At 31.1% G+C, this 10294-nt stretch overlaps 4 protein-coding genes across 9 annotated transcripts in view; all 4 read left to right on the top strand.

Annotated features, from left to right (window-relative positions):
- Positions 1-62: 62 nt before the first annotated feature.
- On the top strand, positions 63-5785 carry LOC122627514. The gene is made up of 11 exons (XM_043808649.1): positions 63-216; positions 701-913; positions 997-1247; positions 1322-1468; positions 2175-2379; positions 2446-2675; positions 2788-3016; positions 4637-4800; positions 4898-5162; positions 5238-5410; positions 5568-5785. Exons 1-11 carry the CDS (start codon positions 129-131, stop codon positions 5736-5738), a joined length of 2136 nt encoding a protein of 711 aa, XP_043664584.1. The 5' UTR covers positions 63-128; the 3' UTR covers positions 5739-5785.
- Positions 1600-3083, top strand: LOC122627578. The gene is made up of 2 exons (XM_043808803.1): positions 1600-2076; positions 2175-3083. The coding sequence occupies exons 1-2, from the start codon at positions 1984-1986 to the stop codon at positions 2442-2444; spliced, it is 363 nt and encodes a 120-aa protein (XP_043664738.1). The 5' UTR covers positions 1600-1983; the 3' UTR covers positions 2445-3083.
- Positions 5786-6177: 392 nt separating the features above from the next.
- LOC122627573 (monocarboxylate transporter 5-like) lies at positions 6178-9147 on the top strand. The gene is made up of 5 exons (XM_043808797.1): positions 6178-6522; positions 6693-6831; positions 6904-7830; positions 7905-8096; positions 8169-9147. Exons 1-5 carry the CDS (start codon positions 6403-6405, stop codon positions 8288-8290), a joined length of 1500 nt encoding a protein of 499 aa, XP_043664732.1. The 5' UTR covers positions 6178-6402; the 3' UTR covers positions 8291-9147.
- A 143-nt stretch (positions 9148-9290) lies between these two features.
- Positions 9291-10294, top strand: part of LOC122627569 (inner centromere protein A) — a 45850-nt gene continuing 44846 nt past the window's right edge. For 2 of the 6 annotated variants that reach the window (XM_043808773.1, XM_043808768.1), the window contains exon 1: positions 9293-9838. The gene's annotated coding sequence lies outside the window, so the exon portion shown is untranslated. Of the gene's footprint in view, positions 9839-10294 lie in introns of all 6 variants that reach the window. The other 4 variants (XM_043808776.1, XM_043808775.1, XM_043808769.1 and 1 more) reach the window with 4 other exon arrangements.

Here is a 10294-nt window from a genome sequence, read left to right as displayed (position 1 = left end):
GACGAGCACTTTTCTCCCCTCTTTTTTCAACTAGTTTTGTATATCCCATTGGAAGACTTATAAGGTGTCTCGTGTTGACAACCGACAGTCTGTAAGATTAGTATATTCTCGAAAGGAAGACAGACAAGATGGAACGATGGGTTGGAAAAGTAGCTGCCGTTACTGGTGCGAGTGCGGGAATCGGTGCTGCTATTGCTCGACAATTGGTTACTAACGGTAAAAAGATACAAGTAAACAAAATTATTCCTCTATTTGTATATAAATAATGTGACTTGATAAGATCGTTAAGCTCTATAGATATTTGATTCTCCATGAAAAATTTGTACCGATTGTTTTCCCTCTTCAATGAGACACAACATTGAAATAAATCATTAAATTGAAAAAAAGAAATTAAAAAAGAAAAAGAATGTATAAATGCCTAATACTATTTATACAATATATATACATACACACTGTACATATACTAATATGTATATATATTACATGTGTATATATAATACACACACACAAACACTATGTACTTATACTAACAAGTATATATATACATACTATATACATATACTAACATGTTTATATGTGTATGTGTGTAAACGGAGAAGCAGTATAAACTTTTCCTATAATCCAATACTTTCTATGATGAAGAGAATAGAAAAAGAAAAGAAAAATAGAAGAAAACGAAAAAAAAAAATGTATTTTACAGGTATGACGGTAGCTGGATTAGCTCGTAGAACAGACAAAATCGAAGAACTTGCTAGTAGTTTAGAAGGAGCACCAGGAAAACTCCATGCGATCGAATGCGATGTGACCAAAGAAGAGAGTACAACAGCTGCATTTTCTTGGATCGAAGAAAATCTTGGATCTCTCGATTTGATGATCAATAACGCTGGCATTGCTAAGGAGTCCTCGTTAACGGGTAAGTCTTGATATTTTGATCGTCGATCTACGAATAAAAATATATTTTAAATATATCTCTATGACATATAATTAATATTACAGAAGGATCATTGGAAGATTGGCGAGCCGTTTTCGAAGTGAACGTCTTAGGAGTTTGTTTGACTATACGAGAAGCGACACGATTAATGCGTAAGAAAGGCGAAGATGGTCTGATCATTAATATAGGTAGTTTGGCTGGAGAAAGAGTACCTGCTGTACCTGGTTTCGGTGTTTATCCATCCTCGAAACGTGCGTTAGCTACACTTGCGCAGACACTTCGCAATGAACTGGGTGGAACTAAAATACGTGTCACGGTAAAATTAATATATATATCATAACGAATGCAATACGAATCAATTCATCGATTTTTCATTTTTATTATTGTTAGAATATCAGTCCTGGTCTCGTGGCAACCGAATTGATGGCATCTTATAGTGCTTTCTCCGATGAGGTTTTAGCTGCTATGCCATCGTTGAAAGGTCAAGACGTAGCAGATGCTGTGTCCTACGTTCTATCTACTCCGTCTAACGTTGTGGTAATATTAACACTTTTTTTTTTTTTTTTTTTAACAGTATTCCTTATATGATAATACAAGATAAAATAAAATATAATGAATTTTATATTATAGATTCAAGATATCGTTTTACGACCAATGGGCGAAACTTGGTGATTTTCTTTTCTAAGATCCGTTCGATAGTTCGATAGTACGATGAATAGTGCGTGGCTTTCGTTTCGATCTTCTTTTTATGATTAGATATGTATTCACGTACTACAAATGTCTTGTACTATATCGTCTTGCTAAAAGATTCAATACGTCGCTGTTATAGTTACCTAATGCGATCATTGTTATTCGAATAAAATACAATGTAATAGCCGAGCAAGTAGAGATTAATAAAAGATTTTTCTTTGATGATCTGAAAATAATAATCATTTTTACACGATGTACTTGGGTTATGCTTGAAACATTTTCACAAAACTTTTCACTCGTAAGTCTACTCTTATTCGTTAAGACTATAAATATTTCTAAAGCAAGCTTAGAATTCAAATAATATGACAATGGAAAACTTTAAACTGTATTACATACGGAAAGCTTTCGCTCCGCCAAAGGAACGTTTTACTCACCTACGTAGAGAAGCTTTGAGAGTGAGTAAAATTTGTCGTGATTTCGTAATTATTCTCAATGTTAGTTATTATTTTTCTTATGTTTTTCCTTTTCTTTTTTCTTCTTTTTTTTTTCTTAGTTAAAATATATCTGGTCTTATGAAGAAATGCCAACCAGATGCCGTGTTCAGCAAGAACTTAACACGTTATACAAAGAAGCCTTTAATTACGTTAAAAATAATGAAAACCTATCGGAAGCTTCTAAGTTGATTACAAAAATGTTGAAACACGATCCTAAATCTCATAAAATTTATGCTTTGAGAGGTACCATTTTCGAAATTCAAGGTACGAGTATTAATCGAAAAAAAATAATAAATATTAAAAAAGACGTTCTAAGTTCGGCACTTTAAGGAAAATGGACTAAAGCGATTAATAATTATGAGATTGCACGATTAATGTTGAAATTGGCGAACGTGCCGAGTTATGAAGAAGCTGATATTCCTTATATCAAATCATTGATTAAATGTTATGAAGCCAGAGGAGATTGTTATTATGAGCATGAATTATTTTTGCAAGCCGCTAGTGATTACGAACGTATCGTAACATTGAAGCCTCCTGATACATCGATCATCGATGTAGAAGTAACTAACATACTCTTGTAACTAATTTATTTTCGTGTTTACATTATTAAAAGATAAACGGCTACAAAATAACGATTTTTTTCTTTTCTTTTTTTTTTTATTTTTATACAAGAATAAGCTTTTGACAACGATGAAAAATTTAAACAAGTACGATGCATTTTGCTCGTACTGGAACGAATTCATGCAAAATTCAAATGCGATGAGACTCTCCGATCTTTTAACACTTCATGCGAAATATAAATTTTTCTTGAGAGATATCGAGTTGACACGTGAATTTCTTCTAGAAGCTCTCGCTATAAATGAAAATAATAAGGAAGCTCAGAAACTTCTACAGGTATTCTGTAGTTACTAAAAAAATAAACTAAACTCTCTATAATCCAATTTTGTTAATATTTACATAAAAAAAGATACGATATAATTAAAAAATTATAATATTGCTTATACTAGTATATTTTTATTATACGAAGTATAACGTATGTTTAAAAGAAAGAAAAAAACCAAAAGTATTCCAACCACAGATATGAAGTAAAGATTAATTTTCTGAAGATAAAATGAAATCAAATTTAAAGAAAAAAAAAAAATATATATATATATATATATGTACAGAACGATCGTATTTTCATGAACATAATATTATTTACTAATTATATATTTTATGAAAATACATTGTATGATTTCAAAGTTACGTAGCATTATAGTTAATATAAATTTAAATAAACAATTATTAATTTGTATTATATATATATATCACAGAAAATATACGAACTTAGCCATACAATGGCGGTACATGCAGTAATGTGGTGCATGCATCGTTGTTATGACAAAGCTTTGTACACGATCGCGAAAGTCAGTAATTACAATCCATCGAATCTTGAATATATTTTATTAAAAGCGATTATATTACGACTGTCCGGACGATTTAAGGAAGCTTTAGCCTGTTTAGGAAAAACGAAGGAAATAATAGAAAAAAAAGTCGATTCGCCGCTTGAAATTGCAAATTCGCGGATTGTTCCTCTGCTTACCATGACAGATATAAAGAAACAGTTAAAAAAACAATTCTTATTGATACGGTAATGAGAATATCATAAAGTATTTACAAAGAATACGAGAAATAAGAATTATTTCAATAAATTATTTCAGATATAATAACTCGATAGAGAATAAAATTAATGAAAGAAAAACGAAGAGTGCACGAAATTAAAAAAGAAAAAAGGACAATAATATTTATACAAATATAAAAATGAATTCGAAGAACATACAAATTTATTAATAAATTGTCTACAGTCCGTCGTTTTATCATATGGCTTGAAGCTTTTCAATTTTCGATAATAAGTGATATAAAATACTACATTTGATGTATGTACACGATTTTATTTCATTTTATTAATAACAATCATATTCGGATGATAGAATTTAATATAAAATGTTTTCGTGACCTTTTATCGGGTGTTAACAATTGCGGAAAGAAATTATCGTTTACTCGTCTGATTCACAACTTGACTCTCCCCAATACTTTCATCGAATACTTCATCATTCTTAACATAAATGTTTAAGAAATCGTGAATCGCTTTAACTATCAAAAATTTTGCTTGTATTCTCTTCGAATGATGAGAGATATATATGTACATATACATAAAGATATGCACACATATACAAAATTATATTTTCGCTATGATTGAAAGTGCTATCATTGGGATATATTTCTAAAAACAAAGCGATATCGGTCTCGTGCAAAACATAGTGTAAGATTTTTAACAAACTGCATCATACGAAAACGAGAATACAACATCTACCGGAATGTGATTGCGACGACCTTCTTAATCTTGGGCCACATTTTAAGACAATATAAAAGACGCCGACGCTTCAAGAAAATTCAGTTTCTTACTTACATTTTTTTACTGTGTACGTATAACTTCGAAACATTTGAACAAGGAATCAATATTTCTCAATAAGAATCTAAGTAATAGAAAATATATTCATTTTATTAAAAATGGAGTGGAGTGGTTTAGACAAAGTAGCTGTCGTAACTGGAGCCACTTCTGGTATTGGTAAAGCCATTGTTGAATTACTCGTCTTGAAAGGTTTGAAAGTCGTTGGGCTCGCTCATCAAATCGATAAACTCAACGTAAGTTTGATTTATTTAAGAATGAATTAAAAAATTTTGTTTTTCTTTTTTTTTTTTCTTGTTTTATTCTTTCGAACAATAACGATCTTATTTACAGGCACTCGCCGAAGAATTGAAATCGAAGCCAGGCAAATTCTTACCTCTTCAATGCGATCTAACGAATCAGAATGAAGTCATGAAAGCGATAGAATGGATAGAAAAGAACGTAGGTTTCGTTAACATATTGATAAATGACGCAGCATTGAATCTTGACACAGGTTTCTTTACCGGTGAAATAGAAGATTGGGAGAAAATATTTGACCTTAATATTCTTGGTCTTACATACATTACAAAGGAGATTTTGAAGTTGATGAAAAAGAAAGGTAAGAGAGTAATGAACAACTTTATAATGAACAACTCAAAGTTATAAGTTGATCTTATTTATCTATGGATTTTAGGTATCGACAATGGTTGTATCGTAAACGTAAACGATATATTTGGATTGAAAGTTCCTATGAATCCTGAACGTCCAGCTTCTCCTGCTTACATATGTAGTAAATTTGCTCTTACAGCGTTGACCGAATGTCTTCGTTTAGAATTGGCACAGCTCGAGTCTAACATCAAAGTCATTGTAAGTATATCGATGTTAAGTAAATTAAATGTATATAGTTGGTATATACGTAAAATACCTTACTATACGAATATATTAGAAAAAGAAAATTTTTTAATCGAATTTATATGAAATTTATTTTCGTACTTATAATTGATATCGATTCCTTTTGTTGCAGTCTATTTCTCCAGGATTAGTTGAAACCGAAATGACTCAACAATGGTTGAAAGAAAATCCACGTTTGGCTTTGCAACCCAAAGACGTAGCCGATGCTATTCTTTTTACATTGCAGACACCAGAAAATGTTCTCGTGAAGGATCTTATTATTACGCCTCTTCGCGAAATTTAAGTTCTACAAATTTCTGCGCTGGAAAAACGTAGTAAAAATAAATAAAACAAAAAAATGAGAATAGAGTATGTTTATAAAAACGAATACCAAAATAAAAACTTTTCATTATATATTACATCCATTAAATATTTATCCTCAATTATCGAACTAGGATTAAAACATATGGAGCGGCTGAACGTTCAAAATTTCAATTTATTTAAAATACGAACGATTGCCTGGTGTAAAAAAGAAACAATATTCAAAATAAACATGGTACTCGCTTTGATAAGCACGATCCTGGATATCACGCGGGAAATATAAATCGTAAGAATATTTGATAATATAAATGTTCGACGAATACAGATTCTGTTTTATTTTTCAATTAATATAATCTTTTCGATAGTATGAAATATTCATAAAATATTAGAAACAATTAACGACTCTTTAAAAGTAAAGTTTGATTGCATTATCTATATAAATTACTCGTTAAGACTTCTACTGTTTCCTTTTATTTCTTATCTTTAGTTATCAGACCATTGACGCCTTGGTAGAGATTAGATATGATATACTTTGAATAGTTATGCATTACTTACCTACAGAAATACAATTATTTTTTTTATATAATTTATTGAACTGTTGATGCAGTATCTATACAATACCTACATTGAAAAAGACATATTCAACGATGTCTGTTCTTAAACATCTTTATCTCGATGATATTATCACATCTTTTCCAGAACTTGGACCAACCGTACAAGATGGGGGTTATTCATGGATTATTTTAATTGGTGTATTTCTAATTCAGGTATATCAATACTATCACTTGTTATTTGTTGTCTTCATAAATTTTCATATATAACTTTTCTAAAAGTGCATAAAATTTTCTATCCTAAATTATTTAAGGGTAATTCACTGCATAGCATTGTATAGAAATTAAACAAATGATCTCCAAAATGTTATATGTCACGCATACAGATGACCATACCAAGTATACTATCAGTATACGGTATTGTACTTGGATATTTGACCGAAAATAAGACAGGCGAATTTGACTTGTGGGACCAAAAGATTATTTTGACACCCATGCTCTTTATAGCGTTTTGGAGTTTAGCAGGTCAGTAATTTAATGATTTGTATCTTTGTAGAAATTGTAATCATGGAGATTATTCTATATATTTCTTTACAGATCCATGGTCTAAAATGATTGTGGATTTGTCCTCTGTTCCACGTATAATTGGATTGATAGGAATAGCTCTTATATCTATTGGTGTCTTAGCATCTGGATATCTTGCTACTGGTGGAGTCGGAGCATATTTAGCTAGTTTAAGTGCTGGTGCAGTTATGGGTATAGGGGCAAGTTTTGTACTGATTCAAAGCCAAGAGTGTTTGCAGAAGTATTTCCGGATAAAATTATCAGTAGCTTTTACTATAAGAAATATCGCATTATCGTTGGGCTATATTATTGTTCCAAGTCTCACTCATTTTTTACTTATGCAAGTTCATTTGAAAATTGCTTTGTTGCTTATAACAATTATTTTCATACCAACTATTTTGGGTGTTGCTCTGTTACGGCAGCCAATGTCTCCAAAACCTTCACGTTACAATTTACTCTTAACAACTGAAGACGACAGTGAAGTCTCCGCGAAATATCTGTCCAATGTTAATATGGGAGTAGAATCTACAGAAAGCAATAACTTGGAAAATTCCTCTTGCGATAGAACGGAACAAATAGAAGATACCAACTCTTCATTTGCTGGAAACAACGAGATTTATACTTACGAAGATAGCGAAGAAGATATCTTTGTTAATTCGACTATAAAATCAAATAATAAATGGAAAAATCAAATTCAAATTTTTTTGTATTTTCGATTTTGGACGGTTATACTTACATGGGTCGGAATAAAATCTTTTTCTTTATTCTTCTGGATATTGTTACCTTATATGTTCATCACAAAAATATCTTCTTCGCAAGATTATGTTGCAATATCAATTATCGCAGGTTTTGGTACTTTTTTACCAAATTCGATTACTTTCTTGATTTTGCAAACTGCACCACAAAATAGAAGATTACTTTTTGGTATAGCATGTTGGCTTGGGTGCTCTATTTTAGTAGGTATGTTCTAAAACATACATAAGTTAAAATATCACTGATCGCACACAATTTGCATTAATACGCTATTTTTTCAGTATTAACATATACCACAGAATATTATGTATTCGTGGCTTGTGCATTGCTAGGAGGTATAAGTATCGGTGGACTATCAGTTTGTCAAGACTCAATACTTTGTGATATCTTTGGACCTCGTTTTATACATCAATTTCATAAAGTATTTTCAACAGTAGTGGGGATCAGTTTATTATCCCTTTGTTTCGTACGCAGTAAGTAATTTTTATTTTTGGTTATAGAAAATCACAATAAAATTTTATTTTCTTCTTAATTTATAATTACAGATGCAATCCTTTGTTTTCATTCAGTTGCATTATTATTATTTTTAAGTGGTTGTTACTGGATTTGGTTACCAATCTTAAATATAGTAAAACAACGATGCATTGGTTGTTATAAATCGACATAATTTATATTTATTAATTTCTATTTGCGTAAAATTGATTTATACATATCATTTATCTTAAGAAAAATCTACTGTGTTAAAAGACATAGTCATATAATTTAATAGATATGTATATATGTACATAATATGTTATATATAATAAGAGTATAGTTTAGAAATAATTTCAAATATTATTAATGGTTTTCATTTTTTACACTTCTTTTTTAGATTAATCAAATAAATATAAGTAACACAATTGTAAAAAGCAAAGTATTTAACTTGTGTTATTCTATAGTTCTAAAGTATCAATGTCATAGGCTGTACACAAGGCATTGATCTCTGTCTTTTTTGGCATACTATCCTACAAAAACTCCAGTTATGTTTGACTCTTTACCATCTATTTTGAGACTGTTTCCATGGGTCAGCGAGATCTACTTATATCTTTCAACTCATATTTGTGCTTTAACTTTGGTAAGACTCAGATTGAACAAATAAGAGATATATCTATACATATAAGAATTCTTATATGTTATTGCATAAAATTTATATAATAATTATGTTGAGACATTTTTTAATAGACATATGTATTATGGCTGAAAGTTGCATGACTGGTTCATATTTTTCATGTCTTTATTAATTATTCATAGAAATAATAATTTTTTTTTTTTTTTACATCACAAATAATTATATAATTTTTGCATAAAGACAATAATGAATAATTTACTGGCAAGTCGACAATAATTTAACACGACTGTAATGATCTCATACATTAAAATTATATTCTATATAATAATCACAACGATCTAAGTAATGAAAATAATAATAATTATTATTAATCATTTGCAGAATCTCTTGTAAATTTACGAGTAAACTTTAAACAAGAATTAAATATTTTCATTTGTAATTACGAGATTAATTAGAACACTTGATATATACTTTATATTATTCCTGCGTCTTACAGTTAATATAATATAAAAATCAAAGTATTTGAATAATTTGTGCCGCAACGCACGCTGGATGAGAGAAGTGTGTGTATGTGTATATTTGTACGATCGTACACAACCTTAAAGTATCCGAAATTCAATTCCTCGCGAGCCAATGAAGTTGAGTCATCGATCTTTCATATAAAAGATGCGAAAGCGTGATTGGCGGAGAGCAAATTAGTCGTGTCGCTTATTGGTTACTTTGCCTTTCTGTGAACTCGCCGTGACGTTGCAGCGAAGTACGGTTTTGTAGCTCGTATAGCGCAGGCGCCACTGATGCAGTACACGTCTGTGTACACCGCTGGTGTGCACGGCGGTTCTTCGTCGGTTAAGAGAAAAAAAGAGCGAAAGAAAAGGGAGAAAGAAAAAGTGATATATATATATATATATGTATATAAAAAAAAAAGAGGGAAAAAAAAGAAATAAAAATAAACGGGAGTCAGGAACTAAAAGAGTTCCCACGGCTTACGGTGTATTTTTAAAGTGGTACGGCAAGATTATGTAGTGTCCGGTGTCGGTGAATAATCGGAAGTAGAAGGAAGAGAGGCGCGGGTCAGGCTTTCGTAGCGGCAAGGAGAAACGTGAGTAACTCACACGAGGGTGGGGAGCGTTAAAGAATCTCATGAAAATCTTTCCCAATGACATTTCGTTTGATGTTATTTGAAGGCGTGCCGCATTGGGTCGGTATGATTTTTCTCGTGCATTGCCAAAGGGGTGTGGAACCCTGTCACGTTCTAAACCTATTCGAATCGATGACGTTTTTCATTTCTTTTCCCTCTTTATTTTGATAATCTTATCTGACGCCTTTAAGAATGTTTCGAAAAAGGTCAATCTTATTTCATAATTAGTAAAGGCAAGAAAATATGAGAGACCAGTTACCATCGCCGGAAATGTTACCGCAGGCGTTAAACTCTCTTCTGAATCGTCGAGCAAATAATACTCTCTCCTCTCTATTTCCCTCCGTCTCTCTCTCTCTCTCTCTCTTTCTCTTTTTCTCTGTCTGTCTTTCTCTCTCTCTCTCTCTCTCTCTCTCTCTCTCTCTCTC

Source organism: Vespula pensylvanica, chromosome 3 (assembly GCF_014466175.1).
Source record: "Vespula pensylvanica isolate Volc-1 chromosome 3, ASM1446617v1, whole genome shotgun sequence".
NCBI classification, from domain to species: domain Eukaryota; kingdom Metazoa; phylum Arthropoda; class Insecta; order Hymenoptera; family Vespidae; genus Vespula; species Vespula pensylvanica.
The sequence above is the reverse complement of the archived record's forward strand: the minus strand, read 5'-3'. Positions and strand labels throughout refer to the sequence as shown.